Source organism: Choloepus didactylus, chromosome 18 (assembly GCF_015220235.1).
Source record: "Choloepus didactylus isolate mChoDid1 chromosome 18, mChoDid1.pri, whole genome shotgun sequence".
In the NCBI taxonomy this organism is placed as follows: Eukaryota; Metazoa; Chordata; class Mammalia; order Pilosa; family Megalonychidae; genus Choloepus; species Choloepus didactylus.
Window position 1 is genome coordinate 11,844,399 of NC_051324.1, and position 18,741 is coordinate 11,863,139.

The window sequence follows — 18,741 nt, forward strand, 5'->3', positions numbered from 1 at the left end:
TCAATGTGCTTGCTTTAATAACAACAGAGAGAACACAACGCCGGGGAGCAGGGCCTAGTGGAAAAGAAGGCCGGAGTTCTTGGGGTTGTTGTGAAGGGGCAGGGATTTGAGACCGGAGGCCCTGGGGGTGGGGGGGTGGCTGTTAACGCATAGTTCCGAAGATGGGAAACGAAATTGGGAGAGGCTCAGGAAACGGAAATGCCAGAAATGGGGGAGATTCTAGTGATGGGAACTGGTCTTGGGTCCCGGAGGCAGCCAGCACCATCATCTGGGGCCTGGAAGATTTCTCTTTATTCCTCAGACTCCAACTCCATCCCCCAGGGATTGTAAAGGGGGCTCCTACTGGCTGTGACACTGCTGCAGAAGGCCTGGGAGCCCAGCTCCCTGGAAGGGCAAGGCCCGTGCTGGCCTAGGGGACTCCAGGGAGACCAAAGCAGCTGTAAAGATGAAAGAGATTGAAAAAGAAAGAGAGAATGGAAAAGCAGGTCTCTACATTACCTAGTCCCCAGGCCCAGGTACCCAAGTCTCTAGCTCGCATCTGTTGTATTTCTGTTCCTCTCAAATCCAGCTACCCACACTGGCTCTTGGCTTCCCGTCTCTCCATGCAAGACCAGGGGTCTACATCACCCCCCACCACCCAGCCAAGTTCCTCTTCAACCATACCTGGGCCCTGCCAGTGCTGAGAAGACGGGCCTTTTCCAGAGGATAGGCTGCCCTCTCTTCCAGATCAGGGTATTCGGTGGATCTGGGGAATCCAGGGCCCTCTTCCCCAAGCACCAGGGCCTCAGATGCAGCCCCAGAGCTGCCCCACTGGGCCTTCTTCAGTCTGTGGAAACTTTAGGCTTAGGAGGGGGCCTGGAGGCCAGGCTTCCTGCCTCTCCATTCTTCACCATTCTACCCTGAAAAACTTCTTGCTGGGACACAGGGGTTTTGTCATCTGACCTTCAACTCTCCACTCCCAACTTTCTGCCCCCCACTCAGACTGAAGTATTTTCAGTGCAGGGACCCAGAGTTGACCCCCGGTTTCCCCCCATCCCCCAGTTCTATGGTGTGCTTCTTGTTTCTACTGCTTCGAGCCCATATGAGTCATTCTCCATCCCTCAGTTCCTTCTCCTTTCCACATTATGGGAATTTGGCTCTATCTGATTGCACCAAACTCCTGTCTCTCTCCAAAACAACCCCAATTCCCTTGAAGCTCTCAATACCTTCCTTGGCTCAGACTGTCCTGCCCCCAATCCCTGCTTGGCTCCCAAAGCCCAGAGGTCTCCTCTCCTTACTCATTGATGATTCTCTGGCGCCTCCTTAGATCCTCCAGGTGATAAGCCACAGCCCTGACCCGGGCTGGGATGCCCCCAGGTCCTTGCTGTACTCCTGCCAAACATGGCTTCCTTCTTTTTCTTCTGCAAAGCCTCTCAGGAGGTGGGAGCCCCTCAGGGGAGTAAAAGCCAGGCTGGGAGTAACCAGTGGCTCTCTGTGTCAGAGAATGGGGAAAAGGAGCCAGAGAGTAGAACTGGGTCTCTCAGGGGTTCTTGGACTGAAATAGGGAGTTAGGGGTTTTGAAACCCTATGCTGTTGTCTGCAAAACATGACTGATTTATAGAAAGGAGGGCCTGGTTAGAAGACTCCAGAGGGAAGGGGTAATAAGGAGAGCTGGGGACAGGATGGCTGTGGGTGTGATTTTAAGAGAAAGGCGGAGGAGTTTATCATACCATCAAGGGGGGAATGTACTGTTCTTCTGTCCAGATGGGGCTGTGAAGACAAAAAGGAGCTAGTTCAGAGAAGACACCCCCATCCAGCTGCTTCTCTAAGGACCTCTCCCAACCACCTGTCTGCCATTAGGAGCTACAATATTCCTCAATCAGTGCGGCAGTTATCCCCAGACTAGCTTTTTTTCTCTCCCTCTTTTTTTAACATGCATACAATACACAAAATTTCTCATTTTAACCATTTTTAAGTGTAAAATTCATTGGTATTAATTACATTACAAGGCTGTGTTACTATCCCCACCATCCATTACCAAAACTTTTCCACCAGCCCAAACAGAAACTCTGTACCTATTAAGCAGTAATTCTCACTCTCCTCTCTCCCCAGCCCCTGGTAACTGCTAATCGTTCTGTCTCTATGAATTTGCTGATTCTGGTTATTTCATGTGCTTGTTTGAGTCTGTTATGTACCCCATAAAAAGCCGTGTTCTTTTAATGCAATCTTATGGGGGCAGACCTATTATGGGTGGGACCTCTGATTAGATTATTTCCATGGAGATGTGACCCCACCCATTCCAGGTGGGTGTTAATTAGTTTACTGGAGTCCTTGAGAGAGAGAGAGAGAGCTCAGAGTTGACATAGACTCAGACATTTGGAGATACTAAGATAAGAGATGAAGCCCAGAGTTTTGCCCAGGAGAAGCTAGGTGAGAACCCACAGATGCTTAAGGAGAAAGCCACTGGCATCAGAAGCTGATAGGAATGCAACCAGGAGCAAAGGACCAGCAGATGCAGCCATGTGCCTTCCCAGCTGACAGAGGTGTTCCAGATGCCATTGGCCTTTCCCTCAGAGAAGGTATCTACTTCTTGATGCCTTAATTTGGACATTTTCATGGCCTTAGAACTGTAAATTTGTGAATTAATAAACCTCCATTTTAAAAGCCAATCCATTTCTGGTATACTGCATTCCAGCAGCTTTAGCAAACCGAACAATTTCATATGAGTTGACTCAAACAAACTTGTCCTTTTGTGCCTGGCTTCTTTCATTTAGCATAATGTGGTCAAGTTTCATCAATATTGTAGACTGTGTCAGAAAGTCATTCTTTTTTATACCTGAATAATAGGCCATTGTATGGATACACCCACATTTTGCTAATCCATTCATCTGTTGACGGACACTTGGGTTGTTTGTGCCTCATTTTTTACCAAAAAGAATGGCACTCAGGAAGATCACCCACCTTATTCCCCATACCTGGAATACCCAGACTAGCTATAAGGCTTTGTGGTAGTTTCAAATTGTACAGCCTCACCTCCCCACCTCAATTAAGCTTTTATTTTCTTCCTCTCTACTCACCCGGATTTTTGACTAAGGCTCTCCCAGAAGCTGTCTCCATAACGCTGGGGCATCAGTCTGAGGCTCTGGGAAGACAAGCTGGAAGGTGGAGATCGGCTGACCACCCTGGAACACCTGAGGTGAGGCTGAGGTAAGGCAGGGTCTGGCTCTTCCCTGCCAGGATCTGCTTACCCCAAGGATTCTTTCCATGGAAGGACAGAGCTGCCCAGGCTCCCTCAGGCCAGGCCTTCCCTTATCCACTTTGGCCGAGGCCTCTGATTTGAAAGGAGACTGGAGCTGGGGTGAAGACGGAGACTGGCAATTATTCAAACCTCAGATCTCACTGAATATCAAGCTTCTAAGCCCTATGGCCAGGACACATCAGAGTTGTTGTGACAGATAGTGATCCTTTTGGTTAATGCAAGGATCCAGGGGAGCAGAAACTCTGTTTACTCCTGCTTTGTCTTCCTATCTCAGGACTAATTTGCTTGTAGGTAGGGAGGGCTGTGCAGACCTGTTTGAGAACAGTGCTCATCACTTCGAAAGCCCACAGATTGAATGAAGACTGCCCTCTTGATCTCTGGAAGTGTGATGTATGGGTTGGGCCTGGAGCCTTTAGCTCCTTGATCTTCATTTCTCCTTATTCCCACGACTTTAAATACCACTAATGTGCAGATGACTCTCAAATCTGTATTTCTATCTCAGGCTCCTCTTCTGGGCCCCAGACTTGCAGGTACAACTACCCACTCACCATCTCCTCCTCAGCTCTCCCTCCTCACTGAAAGGCCCCTCAAACACCCAGTTGCTGGGGGTCAAAACCTGTATGCCTCACTTTCCTTCACCTCCCATATACTATCCATCAACAAGTCCTGTCAGTTCTACATCTAAGATATACCCGAGTTTGACTCCTTGGACTATTTCCACTTTGTGCCACCCTATTCCAGGTCATCTCGCTGTCTGGACTGTTTGCAATAGCCTCCTCCTCCTCTCATCCCTTCCATTCTCATCCCCCAACAATCTATTCTGCATGGAGCAGTGAGAGTAATCTTTGAAAATATGATTATGTAAAATGTTATCAGGTTTGAGATTGACTTCAAAATAATCTGGATAGAAGAGGGTTGGATGGGTGTATAGATGAAAAGAATAACAATATAATGGTAATTACTCAAGCTGAGTGAAAAGCATACATTGGGTTTATTACACTATTCTATTTTTGTATTTGAAATTTTCCATAATAAAAAAATTAAAAAAAAAAGTCTGATCTTGTCACTCCCTTGCTTGAAACTTTCCCATTGACTTCTACTGCCCTCAAAATAAAAGTCTGTCTCTTTTTGAAGGCCTAAAAGGTCCTATATGATTTGGGCTCTGCCTCCCTCTCTGATTTACTGTCTACTTTTCCCTTGATCACTAAGTTTCAGTTACACTAGACTGCTTCCTGTTGCTCGTACATACCAAACTTGTTTCCTTTTTAGAGCTTTTTCACCCGCTATTCCTTCTTCTTGCTCCTGGTTCTTATCATGACTCCCCCTTCTCATTTTTCAGGTCCCAATTCAAAATCACCTCCCCAGAATAGTCTTCCATTCTCATTCCATCTAATCTTGAGTCTCCCAAGACACTCTATTTTCCATTATATCATAATCCTGTTTGATTTCCTTCATGGTACTTATCTCTAGCTGAAATTATTATTTGTTTACACATTCTGTCTCCCCTTCTAGAATGTCAGCTCTAGGAGAGCAGGACCTTTGTCTTGTTAATTGCTGAATCCCCAGTGCCTAATACAATGCCTAGAACACTGTAGTGTTCAACAACTATTTGTTGAATAAATTAATGTCTCATCAATTCCCTGAGACCAGGCATTGAGCTTCTTCCCCCTTACTTCCTATCACTCTCAGCGTAGGATGCAGACATGCAATCTTCACTCCATCCTGTGCCCAGCCTTCCTATTGGGTGGAGAAGACTCACTTGGCAAAGGGGATACAGTTGTCTCCTTCTTCCTGTACCTGCATGGCTGGATCTGGCTGGGTGGCTAGCCTGTCTCCTTCTTGGCCCTGGGAGGATAATGGAAAGTGAATTATTCACTCATATAATGACTGTAGGGATGAGAATAATAGCAGATCTAGAAATTGGAGAGAGGATGTGTGGATACTGTAAAGGGAAAGAGAACTTAAAAGGTATTTCTAGTGCTGGACTGGGATATTAGCTGAACATACACGTTGAAGATGGGGAGCACAAGAAAGGTGGATGTTGTAAAAGGTAAAGGGGAAAGCACATTTTCTAAAGCCAAGTGTAGAGAGTAAGTGAAATTCACAAATGGCAGTTAAGTGACTAAACCAGCAATATGGGATGATAAAATGAAGAAAGAATGACAGGTGGAGACTGGATGGGACAGAGGCATTTGGGGGGAGTTGGTCTAGAATTGGTGGTGGAGGACAGTTAGAGAAGTTGCAGAATTAACAGTTGGTGAATGAATCAGGAATGAGTGGTTGGTGAAAGTTGAGTGTGGATAGAGTGGTCACTTGGTGACAGCGAAGGAGGGGGCAGTTGGGAGTATCAGTGGGAAAAGGTGATCAGAGGAGTCAGTTGCAGGGAGCCAGAATTAGTGCAGGCAAGGATGACCTGAAAACCAGTTGGGGTGGGCAGAAAAGGTAGTTAAGAATACTAGCTAAGTTCCTTTTAATTCATTGCTTATTTCCTTAGAGTCTCCACTTATTAAATTCAAATTCTGCTAAGCCTTAAAGTCTCTACAGACTGCTAAGAGCGACACTGTCCGGGCACATAAATTTACTTCATAGTTTCCCATTTTGATTAGTGACTATGTGAGGACTTTTTTTTCCCCTGACCTTTTATAGGTTAAAGAGAGCTGATGGATCTATTAAAGCTCTTTTCTTCTTGGGAAGAAAAAAAAATAGAACTAGATAAATTAGGGGGAAAAATACTAGAAAAATTAGGTAGCATAAAGAAAAGAAAATGTCAATTGGAAACTGCTAGAGGTGAACAAGTATATCCAAGGGCAACTAGGGATGGGCTGAGGTGAAAAATGGAGAGAGGAGTGTTTTGGGCTGAGTGGCAGATAAAGATTAAAGTTGGAGTTGGTCTGAGAGGACAGGTGGAGTCTAAATGGGATGTCCTGGGCCAGAAGCAGGTGAGCAGCACCCAGGGACCAGTTGGGAACTGAAGGGCATCCAGACCTCAGGTAGTTGGGGCTAAGTGGGTGACTAGACCCTAGGGGCACGCTGGGGCTTCAAAGCCAGATTGGCTCCTCAACATTGACTTAGACGGTAGCCAAGGCCTTTGGAGGGCAACCCGAGCCTGAGAGGGTAAATGACGCCCTGAGGGATCAGGCTGGGGCTGGAAATGGCCCGAGCTGATGCTGATGCTGGTGGTGGGGTGGGGGTGCGGGGTGCGGATAGGGTAGCCCTGCACCGAAGGGAGGGGCCGGGCCTAAGGATTGGGCCTGAAGGGGTTGATTGGACTCTTAGCAGGTGCACTGAGGCTTAGCCTTCGGGAGCAGCAAAGTCTGAGGGCACCGGGGGGCTACAGTCAGACTGGAGTCTCGGGAAGGTGATCTGGGCCCGAGGTGGTGGGCTCATGCCTGAGGGGTCAGCCTGGGACCTGAGTGGGGCTTAGGCCTGCCGCGCGAGCCCGGGCCTGAGGGTGGCACCCAGGCCTGAGGGACTCGCTTGAGCCTGAGGCGGCGGCCAGGGCCTGCTGGGCCTGCCAAACTTGAGGGGCAGGCGGGGACAGGGCGCCCCGACGACTGCGCCGCCGCCGCCGCCGCGCGCACTTGGCCACAGAACCTGAGGCAGCTGAGGCGAATTCTGGAACGATGGGCCCAGCCGGGAAGAGGAGATGGGCGGCGACAGGAGCCGAGGGAGGAGCCGGCGGGCGTCGCGCGCCCGGGGCGGGGCCTGGGAGGAGCCGCCTCCTGGGCGGGGCCTGACGGCTGGCTCCGCCCCTTGGCTCGTCCCCGGCGGTGGCGACGTGCGCGGGTCCGGGGCCTGGGTCCCTTCCAGGCTTCGTCCCCATCTTTCCCAGCGAAGGCTGACACTTCCCCTGCTAGGCCTTTGGCGTCCGCAACTCAACTCCGCCGTTCCCGCCCAGTGGGCCCCTCAGTCCCGGGAGCATTGCCTCTTTAACAACCACCTCCCCGGCCCCTTCTCGGCATTGCGCGTGTCCGCGCGCGCGTGCGCGCGCCCGTCTGTCCCCCGCCCCTCGCTGCCGCCCCAGCTCGCGCTGCCCGGGCGGGCGCCGGCCGCTGGCGCCGCCGCTGCTGCTGCCGCCCCCGGGGCGCAAGTCCGCCGCCCGCCGCCCGCCGCCCGGGGACGCGGCGAGGGGCGAGGGCAGTCCTGAGCCGGCCACGATTCCCCCCCCGCTCCTGTCCCCGCTTCCCGGGAAGTTTGTCCCTGTGCGCTCTGCCAAGCTGCCCCGGGAGCCCCGCCGCGCCGAGGTGAGAGCTGGCGGTGGGGGGAGCGCCGCAGAGGAATGTGCCGGGCTGGGGGGGCGGGGAGCCGGCGTCCCCGTTTGCAGGACCCGGCGGGGGCCGGGCTGAGCGCGAGGGCCGGTATCATGGACTGTTTGTCCCGGGGAGGCGGAGAGAGGAGCCAGGCCCGGGACGCCGGTCGGTGGCCGGACAGGAGGACGGGGTCCGCATGGCCGCCCGGAGAGGCCGGAGCAGGGGCCTGTTTGAGAACTGCCGGGTGGGCAGGGCGCAGATGGCCGGAAGCCCCCTTTTAGGTCTGTCGGCCCCACCCCAGCCGCCGGCTCCTTTTCCTACCCTACTACCTCTTTACGCGGCACAGGGCGACCCCTGTCCTCCCCCCTTATTCTTTTACCCCGGTATCCCTCAGCCCTGCTACCCCATTCCCCATCCCATAAGCCGCAGGGGCATCACCGTAGCTTGTCCCCACCACTGTCCCTTCCGTCCCCTGGTCAGGGTCTGGGGGTCAGGGCTGTACTTCCTAAGACAGCTTTTGTGATCTCAGCTTCTCCCTTCCTGTTCTGGGACAGAGCAGCCCCCTCACCCTCCCGTGCCCTGCCCAGGAAGGCTGGTGAGGCGAGGCCGGGCATGACAGCGGTTTGGGGTCACAGGAGGGGGGGGCGGCCGGTATCCCTGATACCTTCTCATAATCCTCCACCCTGCTCTCCTGGGCGTGGGCTTCTCTGCCTCTCCTCCCAGGGTGTGGGCACCCGATCACCCACATTCCTGAGTTCCAGCCTGGCACCTTCCCCAGGGCAGCAGACGCCATAGCGCTAGCCCCGGGCAGGGGCTGGGACCGGCCTGCTTCCTTTCCCTTCTCTCCCCACTTAGGGAGGCCCCTAGTGCCCCCCACTCCCGTAAAGACACAGGTATTCTGGGTTCCCCTAACAGAGGAGCTCTGGGAGTCAGGAGGGATGGAGACAGGATGACCCCACCCTCCCCTGCCCATTGTCCTGGATCCTGGGGAGGAAGTGCTAGGAGCTGGGCGCGGGGTTTGGGGCTCATAAAGCAGGCCCTGTGGACCCCAGCCCTGGGTTGCACCTCCACCCTTGGACTCAGCTCTCTCTCCCTTGTGTGTGGGCCCTGGTGGGAGCTGGTTTCTACTACGCCCTTGCTGGTCCTGTGAGGAGTTTTAGGCAGGCTCTGTGTTTGGGGTTTTCTCTCCTCTCACCTCTCTCCTGGCTCCTGATTTGTGCTTTTGCCCCAGATCTCCCCTCCCCGCCTGCTTAACCCTGCTGTATTTGATATTCTCTGTCTTTCTTTCTTTCCTTCCCTTTCTTCCCTTCATAGCAGGACCTCAGCCTTGTCTTCTCTCTCATGTCCCTCATTTTCTTGGTGTCTGTGGCTTTGTGCCCCTTCTCTCCCCCTTCTCACCACCCGCGGTGTCTCTCTGCCCATGAATCCCTCTCTCGGAGTTGCCCTCTGTCTAGCCTCTCTCTCTTTCCTATCTGAGTGTTCAGTACACTGTGAGTGACGAGGAATAAAAATATCCACCCCTGCCCTTGGACTCACATTGCATCGGGCCACTCCAGAGGGGCAGCCGTCCTTACCTTCCCCAATATCCCCATATCCCCCGGCCCCTCGCCCTCCAGCCACATCCCAGACTGATCTCTCTAGCCCCAGGTGCCTCCTAACCACTCTTCCCCCACAACCAGAGTTTCCCCCACAGCCCCAGCTGGCGTGGCCAGGCCCCAAGGGTAGGATGGGGCTCCCCCTACGAGGGCCGGTGGCAGCCAGAACTGATACCGCCCCCCTGGTCTGGGGCCTGGACGCCAGGTAATTCGGGTGAGGACCCAGGTCCCTGCGAGCCGCGATATGGCTGGGGAGAGAGGCAGGAACACTTCTGGGACTCCCTCAGGAGAGTGACAGTCGGGAGGAAGGCCAGGGGAACACAAACTGGGTCCTTGAGGGGCTGGGTCACCAGAGAAAGGGGGTGGGCGGTTTCCTGGGAGAAGCTAGGAGGTGAGGTCTGGGTCCCCCAGCTGCTCTCACCACCCCTTCTCTGTCCTCCAGCTGAGGAGGGTGGGAGTCTCTGGAGCCATGGCTGGCGCCTCGGTGAAAGTGGCAGTGAGGGTTCGGCCCTTCAACGCCCGTGAGACCAGCCGGGATGCCAAGTGTGTGGTCAGCATGCAGGGCAACACCACCTGTGAGTGAGCCCCAGGGGCTGGCTGGCCTCGGGCAGGGAGGGCCATGCTGGGCACAGAGCAGGTGCTGGGTGTGAGGGCGGGGGCTGGGACAGTGTGGCCTTTTTGTGCTCCTGGCCCCGGGGAGGGGGAATGTTGGCCTGGAGCCCTCCGTTGCCCAATCCTGGGAGGCAGCTCAGTGGGGGGCGGGTCCTAGGAGACCAAAATTAGCTTTGGTGACTGGAGGGGGTGGGGAGTATTAAAGGGGAGAGAGAAACTGGGACAGAGATGGGGAGTGGGATGCCAATGCCAGGGACTTGTGGGGAAGGGGAGAGGTTGGACGTACCTGACCTTGGCTTTCCTGTCTTTGCCCTTTCCTGCCCCCTCAGCCATCACCAATCCCAAACAGGGCAAGGATGCCCCCAAGAGCTTCACTTTCGACTACTCCTACTGGTCACACACTTCGGTGAGGTTGTTGGACTAGGGGAAGAGCTAAGTGATGAGAAGAGGGGTTTGGGTACTGTGGGTGGGGCATTGCTGGCAAATAGCACTTCCAGGGGTGGATTGTGACTGGGTCAGAAGGATCAGGACCTCTGGGTGGGGCTGGGTGGGACCCTGAGATTGCACCAGGATGAGGGAGGTAGATCCCTCGGGATATTTAGGATTGGCAGGGGCCTGGGTGGGATCCTCAGAGTTGATTTGGAGCATGGGAGAGGAGAGGGGGACCTTGGGCCAGTCATCTGTGGTGGGGGCTGGGCTCTTGGGTTCTAAAAACGAAGGACAAAGTCATCCAGGGCCCCCTGCTGTCTTTCTCTGTCCCCCTTTCACCCAGGCTGAGGACCCCCAGTTTGCGTCTCAGCAGCAGGTGTACCGGGACATTGGAGAAGAGATGCTGATCCACGCTTTCGAAGGCTACAACGTGTGCATCTTTGCCTATGGGCAGACCGGGGCTGGGAAGTCCTACACCATGATGGGGCGGCAGGAGCCTGGGCAGCAGGGCATTGTGCCCCAGGTACACACCTGCCCTCAGCTGTCCTCCAGGGGAGCAGGGACAGGGATTGAAGGATTATGGAGCAGGCACCTGCAGATGTGATGGGGGTTGGGGCTAGCTGTAATCTGGACTCCCAGGACTCCTTGGGGAGGGGTCTTGGCCTCCACCAGACGTGGTTGGACCCCGTGAGAAGAGCCAAGCCTTCGGGGTCAGAAGGCCCTGGTGTTGAGCCCTGCTTGTACCACTTACTACTATTCCATCTTGCCTCACAGTTATTTGTGAGCATGGTTCCCCTACAGGCTCTGAGCCGCAGTCAAAGTGCAGATCCCTGGGAACTGACCATAACCCTCTGGCTGGGCAGCATAGCTCCTGTGCACAGGCTTTGAGGTCAGGATGCCTGGTTTGCCTCCTGGCTCACTGACAACTAGCCGGTGAACTCTCTGAGATTCAGTTTTCTCATCTGTAAAATGGCCATGACACCTTCCTCAGGGCTATGGGAAGGGCTAAACTGGGTCACGTGGGGGCAGGGGCTGGCCTGGTGCTGAGTGCTGTGGGCGTGTCATGATGTGAACAGGAGCTACAGATTGCTTCTCTGTGTATCCCCACCCCACCAGCTCTGTGAGGACCTCTTCTCCCGCGTTAGTAAGAACCAGAGTGCCGAGCTCTCCTATTCTGTGGAGGTGAGCCCACATCTTGGTGGGGGGCTGGGAGGGGGCTGGTTTCCCTAGGGAGGGAGGCAGGTGAGCAGAGTCATTAACCGAAGGCAGTCTCTGGAGTCAGACAACCTGGGATCCAGGCTTTGACCTTGACTTTGGGCAAGTGATTTAATCTCTCAGTGCCTGAGTGTGCTCACCCGTGACGTGCAGATAATGATTGGAGCCCCCACCTGGGGTTGTTGGGGGGCTCTAATGAGCAAGTGTGTGCAAAAAGCTTAGCCCTGTGCCTGGTGCGTGTAAGTGTAGAGTGTACAGCAGCTTCAGTTCCCTGTGTCACTCCCAGTGGGGTTTCGTGTAAGTATCATTGTCGGTATTATTGGCTGCCTCTGTTACTACTTCATACCTGTTTCTCTCACCCAGGTGAGCTATATGGAGATCTACTGTGAACGGGTACGAGACCTCTTGAACCCCAAGAGTCGGGGCTCTCTGCGGGTCCGGGAGCACCCCATCCTGGGCCCCTATGTGCAGGACCTGTCTAAACTGGCTGTGACCTCCTACGCAGACATTGCCGACCTCATGGACTGTGGCAATAAGGCGCGGTGAGGCAGGCTGATGGGGTGGAGGGAGGGGAGCCAGGATTGGGACCGGGAGAGGCAGGACCCCGGTGACCCCTCCCTTCCCTCAGGACCGTGGCTGCCACCAACATGAACGAGACCAGCAGTCGTTCCCACGCCGTCTTCACCATCGTCTTCACACAGCGCTGCCACGACCAGCTCACTGGGCTGGACTCCGAGAAGGTGGGACCCCTACCCCTAGCAACAGGGACAGTGAAGTGACGGGAAGGGGCTCAGTCCTCCTCCCTGTCCGTGCTATGTCAGATTGGTGCGTCATAATCTTGTTTGCTTGTTTGTCCTTCTTACTAGACATGTCAGGGCAGAGCTTGTTTCCCACTGTGTCCCCTGTCTTGGCACACAGTGGGCACGGAAATGCTTGTAAATGAATAAAGGGACAAATGAATGAGCAACCAATGCCTTGTTCTTTTGTGATATGCTCCACCTTCTCCTGCTGCTTTCCCTCGCCCCCTCCTGGCATTTCTCTTTGCTAGTTACCCAAATCTCTGCTGGGTAGGGATTCCCCTGATTTCCCCATCCCCTGCTGAGCCCAGTCACCTCCTCCTCTTTCCTCTGACCCCCAGGTTAGTAAGATTAGTTTGGTGGACCTCGCTGGGAGTGAGCGGGCCGACTCCTCCGGGGCCCGGGGCATGCGCCTGAAGGTGAGGGGCTGCGGAGGGACGGGTAGGGGCTGTGCGGGGAGGTCTCTAACTGTAACCTGGGCCTCTTTTTGGGGAGAGGAGGAACGGCAAGTGGGTCTACTGGGAGAGGCAGCTCTCATTCCTTTAGTTCCTTCTCCCTTTCCAGGAAGGCGCCAACATCAATAAGTCCCTGACGACGCTGGGGAAGGTGATCTCTGCTCTGGCAGACATGGTGAGGCCTGTGGGCTGGGAGGGGAAGGGGCTCCGGGAGAGGGGACAAAGAGGGTGGCCCGTCCTGACCCCTTCCCCCTTCCATCCCCTAGCAATCAAAGAAGCGGAAGTCGGATTTTATCCCTTACAGGGACTCTGTGCTCACCTGGCTGCTCAAAGAGAATTTGGGTGAGGGGCTTCTCCTCTTTGCCGACCCTGCCACCATCCTACTAACCCCTTTTGAGCCGTCTGACAAATCCCACTGTTGCCCCATTGACTCCCCCACTGACCCAGGGACTGTCCTTTGAAGACTTCCTGATATAGAGATCAAGGCCACTCGCTCTCTGCCAAGTCAAAGACCTCACTGACCTGGCCCACTGACCCCTCTCTGACACCACTTCCACTCCTGACTTCCTCCTCCTCCCACCGATCTGAGATTGTACCACACATCTCTGATGTCTCCCAGACCTCACCCCTCTCGTGCTGACCACCAGGTTTAGCTCCATGAGTCCTGGCTTCACCCTGCCTCACACAGTGACCCTGTCTGACCCCTGCCTGTGCATTAATACCCTCTTGACCCCATGGTCCAGTCTGGTTTTCCGTAGGACCCAGCCCTGCTGAATCTTTTCCCTCCTCTCCGTTCGTAGGTGGGAACTCACACACGGCGATGATTGCAGCCCTGAGCCCCGCTGACATCAATTATGAGGAGACGCTCAGCACCCTCAGGTGGGGCTTCGCGCTCTGGCAGGGAGGGGCAGCACACAAAAACATGCCAGGAGCCCAGAGGCTGAACACCCAGCGGGGCCCTGCCCGTGCGACAATGTCTCGAGGCCTGGAAGGGAGAGAGGGAGACAGGCAGCAGACCAGGGCGTCCCTGTGCCTGGGCCTCACTGGTTCTGGCCCTCCCTCCTCGCCCCAGGTATGCCGACCGCACCAAGCAGATCCGCTGCAACGCTGTCATCAACGAGGACCCCAATGCCCGGCTGATCCGGGAGCTGCAGGAGGAGGTGGCCCGGCTGCGGGAACTGCTCATGGCTCAGGGGCTCTCGACCTCTGCCCTGGGAGGTAAGGGGCATCAGGGATGTGTCCTGGCCTGCCCCATCCCTCCGGACTTGCCTTGCCTAGTTCTGGGGCCAGGGAGGGATGACCCACCACAAAGCCCTGCAGTGACATGGCTGTGGGTATTGAGAGGAGACATATACCTCTAGATGGTAGTAACCTGGGAGGACTGATTCTCCGAAGGAGAGTCAGGACTCAGAGGGACCTTGACAGGCTCCTGAAACTAACGAAATGACAGAGCAGGAGAAAGACAAGTCTTGCATTTGTGCTTCAAAAAATAAATCATTAGGAATAGGCTGGTAGGTTAGAGGTTGTTTTTTATTTTTATTTTTGTTTTTGTTTTTTCATCTTATTCTGTTTTATTTAATTTGAGATTTCCAAGATTCTGGCTGTATCCATAAGAAATCTTTTGCATGGGCCTATCCTTGTTAACTTGAGGCTTATGAATAAATAAAGAAAGAGTGCTGTTTAGAGACAAACAAGTAGTCGATAATAAGAACCTGAGAGAAACCAAGCTTTGTTATTTTCCCCTTTTAATTTTCCAGAAGAGTTTCAGTTTGCAAAAAATGGCTAGGGTATAATTAATTGAGGTAATATGTATTTAAACAATTAGAATTCAAATTCTAATTCTTGTTCCAATAGACTTAACTCTTCCAAACATATACTTTATATACAAAATTATAAATGTGCATTTGTCACATAAACTTTTATCTTGAGGGTTAAAAAATAAAAGTCTAGGTTGGTAGAGCACCCTTTTTGGCAGGTGTTCTCATAAAAACATTAGGTGCCCATTAGCTTAACAATGGAATGGTTTCTAAAATGTGATGCTCAGCCTCGCTAATACAGAGTAGCTGCCGTATTGAAGGTATATCATCCATGTTGACCAGGTCAAATAGGGACTCTGCATTCAGTCTTGGGGTCCATCCCATTGAGGGCAGGTGGGGTGCTGAGGGGATTGAAACCATGTGCTTGGGACAGTGGGGGAATGAGGGTGTCAGTTCTTGGGAAGAGAAGGATAAGGTAGATCTGATGGCTGTCTTCCAACATCTGAGGGATTGTCATGCAGAAGAAAAAGCAGTGTAGCCTCTTTTAAGCCTAGGGGGCAGAACTAGAAACAGTGGGCACATAACCTTAACATAGCTAACAGCTTTCTGACAGTGAGAATCATCTAAAAATGGAAGGAACCGGCTGCCTCATTCAATGGTGAGTGCTCCAACTCTGGAGGTACACAAGTAGACTGTTGCTTATTGGCAAGGCTGCAAGTAGGAGGGTTTCCTGCCCGGTAGGAGGTTGACCAGATGTCTTCTGAGATCCTGTATAGACTCATCCTCTGTGAAGCTCCTGCTCTGTGTCTCTGATCAGCTCCATCTTTTCTTTTTCTCCCTCCCAGGCCTGAAGGTGGAAGAGGGGAGCCTTGGAGGTACTCTGCCAGCTATATCAGCTACCCCTGCCCCAGCTTCACCCTCATCTCCCCCCGCACACAATGGGGAACTGGAACCATCATTCTCCCCCAACTCTGAGCCCCACATTGGGCCTGAGGAGGCCATGGAGAGACTGCAGGTGGGAAGCTAGAGCTGGCAAGGGGGTGGACGTGTGGAGGGCTGCTGAGAGTGAAGTTCTCCAAAGCTGGGAGTTTAAGATGAAGCAGGAATCCCAGAAATAGTGTGGCCCCCCGAGTAGATGCTTTTCCTAGTCAGCCCTGATCCCTGTCTGTCCTTGTGCCCCCAGGAGACAGAGAAGATTATAGCTGAGCTGAATGAGACCTGGGAGGAGAAGCTACGCAAGACAGAAGCCCTGAGGATGGAGAGGTGTGACGGGTTGGGGCTGTCAGCTGGCACCCTGCAAGGGCAGGTCAGCCCTGAAGGGGGAGGAGGGTGTGGGTTGTGATGATAAGACCAACATTTGCCTGTCTTTTGCCCACAGAGAAGCATTGCTGGCCGAGATGGGGGTGGCCGTCCGGGAGGATGGGGGAACCGTGGGCGTCTTCTCTCCGAAGAAGGTGAGTGAGGGATCAGGTGAGGAGATCTGCAGAGCTCTGGATGCTAAGAGAAGAGGGTTGGGGGTTGTAGGGTGGTGACCTCTGAATTGTCCCTGCATCATCTCTGTCCCCTCCCCAGCGATCTCAGTCCATCTGACAGTCAGCCAGAGTCGAATGCCTGTGGCCGGGATTCTAGGGGACAGGAAGGATGACGGGATCCCTGCGGTTAGGGGGATTTCAAGAGCTGCTTAGAATCTAGGTATTTACAAACATGAACACACTCATGTGTATATTACTTCATGCATAGAATGTATCTCTGGAAGGATTCATATGAAGTTGGTTACAGTGGTTACCTCGGGAGAAGGAGAGGAACTGGGCAATTGGAGGGTGGTTGGGAAAGAGATATTCACTGTCTGCTCCTCTGTATGATTTGAATTTTGTACCTGTGCATCTATTACCTACTTTAAAAAAGTAAGTAAAAATACATTTTAAAAAAAGATAACTGGAGAAGGCAAGTCTGTAAGGGGAATACAGGAAGAGTAAGCACTAAAATGTAAGATGGGAGTTATAAATGTAGCAAGGAGTCTAAAGATGGAAGGAAGCAGTCACGTGGCCTAGAGAGATATGTACACTGGTTTCCTGGAGAAGGTGGTTTGGAATTGGAGCCTGAGGGATGCATGGGTTTCAGGAGATAGAGAAGAGCAAAAAAAACAGCAGGCTAAGCAGTTGCGGGGTGCCCGGGCAATCCTTGGGCCGCTTGGGGCACGCCAGTGCCTGCCAAGTGCCTTCCATGTGGTAGGTGCTCAGTAAATCTGTGCTGAGAGAAAGGAAGCAGGGTAGGAGTGATCAGGTTCAGTCGGAGGCAGGAATGATCTTCAAAATATTTAACAACCAGCCTGCACAGGGACTGACCAATCAGAAGGATGCTGGCTGTCCTGGTGCAAAGTGATGAAGGGACCCTGGAGGGGCCAGTTTGAGCAGAGCAGAACTTCCATTCCTACCGAAGCACCAGCCAAGCCTACTGGTCCATGGCATAAAGCAGATTAGGCTCAGGCCCTAGGTCTGTTACGCTGTGCCTGTGTCACTGGGGGCTGCCTGGGGGAGGTGGGTTACTGGGAAGAGGCCCCTCCCTATTTGGTAAGCCCTGGTCCTCCTGGGAGACAGCAAAAGCAGGGATCATCGAACAGGGATCTGAAAAAAGGGAGAGGGGTTTGCCTGCCTGGTGGAAGATGCTGTGGGTAGATGGTTGAGGGCAGTGGGGCGGGTGTGAAGGGCCTGTTCCAAGGCTGGGGGACCCAGGGCTAAACTTTCCTAGAACCCAACCAGATTTGAGGATGGGGCTGCACATGGCTCTTGATGTCACTTCTAGCCACCTGGGGACACCCAGAAACCAGAGCACTTCCACCAAGTTGCAGGATTGAAGAAAAGGCCAAAAGGCATGGGGACACTGATGGGTTGGCTGTTTCTTCCCTGGAGGGCTTGACACTGCGTAGGAGAGGCCACCTGTTGAAGCCTGTGACCAAAGAGATGGAGGTTTTGTTTTGTTTTTGATACTCTTTTTTTATGGTAGTGCACACAATAAAGAACATTCAGATAGTACTAAAAGATGTGTACCGTGACAAGTAAGTCCCTTTCCTTCCCACCCCCAAGTGCTTCTCCCAGAGGCAACCTCTGCTTTCAGTTCCTGATGTGGTGTTCTAGAGAGTCCATTCATGTACAGGCGTGTGTTACATACATGTGTGTACACACATGGATAGCATCCCTTTTTGCTGGTAGTGGTGGCATGCTGTATACTGTACACTTTTTTTTTTTCATAACTGTATTATCAACAGTAAAACAACTAGTGTTGTCCTCCACCTCCCCCCCACCCAGTGTCAGAATATTCCATTTTCTATATGGAGGATAACTTATTTAACCAACTTCCTACCAATGGATGTTTAGTTGTTTCTAATTCTAGTTCTTTGCTAATACAAACAGTGCTACAGTGTATACTCTTATAAATAGGTCCATTTTCTGTCAAACAAATTCCTAAAAGTGGAGGTTTTGGACCGTATGGTAGCCATTTAAAATTTTGATATCTTTTGCCAAAGTGCTGTCCAGTGTTACAAACATCCCAATTTATACTCCCAAGAGCTGTGCACAAGAGAGCCCTTTTTCCCTTACGCTCTTCAACATCCTGTGTTATCAGATTTTTATCTTTGTTGATGTGATTGTTGAAAAAAAGGTGTTTTAGGTTAATTTTTGCATTTTCCTAAGAGGGTTGAGGATGAGCATAATTCTCGTATTTTTAAAAGGCTTGTGCATTTCAGAAAGGAAAAGTGTTATGTGTCCAGGGGAAGCAGGTTTGGTGGGGATGATGCCCACCCAGGAATGGTTCTAGGGGAAAAGCTACAGTTTATCTTGGAACCAGCAAAGACCCTTAGGGAGAGCCTCCTCGAGCTTGGACTCCACCACCATGTCTAAGGGCTCCTTAGATCAGTGATTTCCAAACCTGGCTCAGGAGCTTCCTTCCCCCACCCCAGCCTTGCCCTCGGCGGCTCCTGCTTATCTGCCATCCGCATTGGGCTTCTAGGTAAGGTTTCATTTGAACAAAGAGTCCCAGGGCTGAACAAAGATTGAAACGTACTGCCCTAAATCATGTCCCTTCTCCCCAGGGATAGATCCCTTTCTGCTGCCAGAGCCCATTGGTGTTTGCTGTTCCCAGAGCAGGCCTGAGACTGCAGGATGGGCAGGGGACGTGAGTGTCCCTTGGGAGAAGATACATTGCAGCAGTGATTGTTGGGGTGCCTGGTAGAGGGGCACCTGCCTGATGCAGGCCCCATCTACCATGGGCACAGCCTTGGCCTCGCTGTTCAGGGTGGGGCCCTAAAGAAATAGGGGCCTCAGCTACTGGCTGTTTTCCCTCCACCTGTGTGCTTTGCTGCTGCAGTGCCTTTGTGTGAACTCTTCCTTTCATCTGG

The 18,741-nt window shown here is 52.9% G+C and overlaps 2 protein-coding genes across 9 annotated transcripts in view; one reads left to right on the forward strand and one right to left on the reverse strand.

The window, feature by feature from the left end:
• On the reverse strand, positions 1-8,251 carry INCA1 (inhibitor of CDK, cyclin A1 interacting protein 1). 3 transcript variants are annotated; one of them, XM_037808346.1, is made up of 7 exons: positions 8,153-8,251; positions 4,998-5,083; positions 3,057-3,170; positions 1,710-1,749; positions 1,278-1,471; positions 664-826; positions 1-437 (listed from the first exon to the last, which is right to left on the reverse strand). In XM_037808346.1, exons 1-7 carry the CDS (start codon positions 8,234-8,236, stop codon positions 291-293), a joined length of 828 nt encoding a protein of 275 aa, XP_037664274.1. In that variant the 5' UTR covers positions 8,237-8,251; the 3' UTR covers positions 1-290. The 3 variants fall into 3 exon arrangements, with proteins under 3 accessions (XP_037664274.1, XP_037664276.1, XP_037664275.1); XM_037808348.1 differs by lacking the exon at positions 8,153-8,251 and adding an exon at positions 7,927-7,964; XM_037808347.1 differs by lacking the exon at positions 8,153-8,251 and adding an exon at positions 6,833-6,923.
• KIF1C (kinesin family member 1C) overlaps positions 7,077-18,741 on the forward strand; it is a 27,375-nt gene continuing 15,710 nt past the window's right edge. For 2 of the 6 annotated variants that reach the window (XM_037808310.1, XM_037808315.1), the window contains exons 1-16: positions 7,079-7,482; positions 9,168-9,288; positions 9,526-9,658; positions 10,025-10,101; positions 10,468-10,647; positions 11,241-11,306; positions 11,703-11,881; positions 11,968-12,079; positions 12,478-12,555; positions 12,701-12,766; positions 12,858-12,933; positions 13,392-13,470; positions 13,664-13,809; positions 15,194-15,363; positions 15,532-15,611; positions 15,727-15,802. In XM_037808310.1, the coding sequence (XP_037664238.1) occupies positions 9,553-9,658; positions 10,025-10,101; positions 10,468-10,647; positions 11,241-11,306; positions 11,703-11,881; positions 11,968-12,079; positions 12,478-12,555; positions 12,701-12,766; positions 12,858-12,933; positions 13,392-13,470; positions 13,664-13,809; positions 15,194-15,363; positions 15,532-15,611; positions 15,727-15,802 (1,491 nt within the window). In that variant the 5' untranslated portion in view covers positions 7,079-7,482; positions 9,168-9,288; positions 9,526-9,552. Of the gene's footprint in view, positions 7,483-9,167; positions 9,298-9,525; positions 9,659-10,024; positions 10,102-10,467; positions 10,648-11,240; positions 11,307-11,702; positions 11,882-11,967; positions 12,080-12,477; positions 12,556-12,700; positions 12,767-12,857; positions 12,934-13,391; positions 13,471-13,663; positions 13,810-15,193; positions 15,364-15,531; positions 15,612-15,726; positions 15,803-18,741 lie in introns of all 6 variants that reach the window. The other 4 variants (XM_037808312.1, XM_037808313.1, XM_037808311.1 and 1 more) reach the window with 4 other exon arrangements.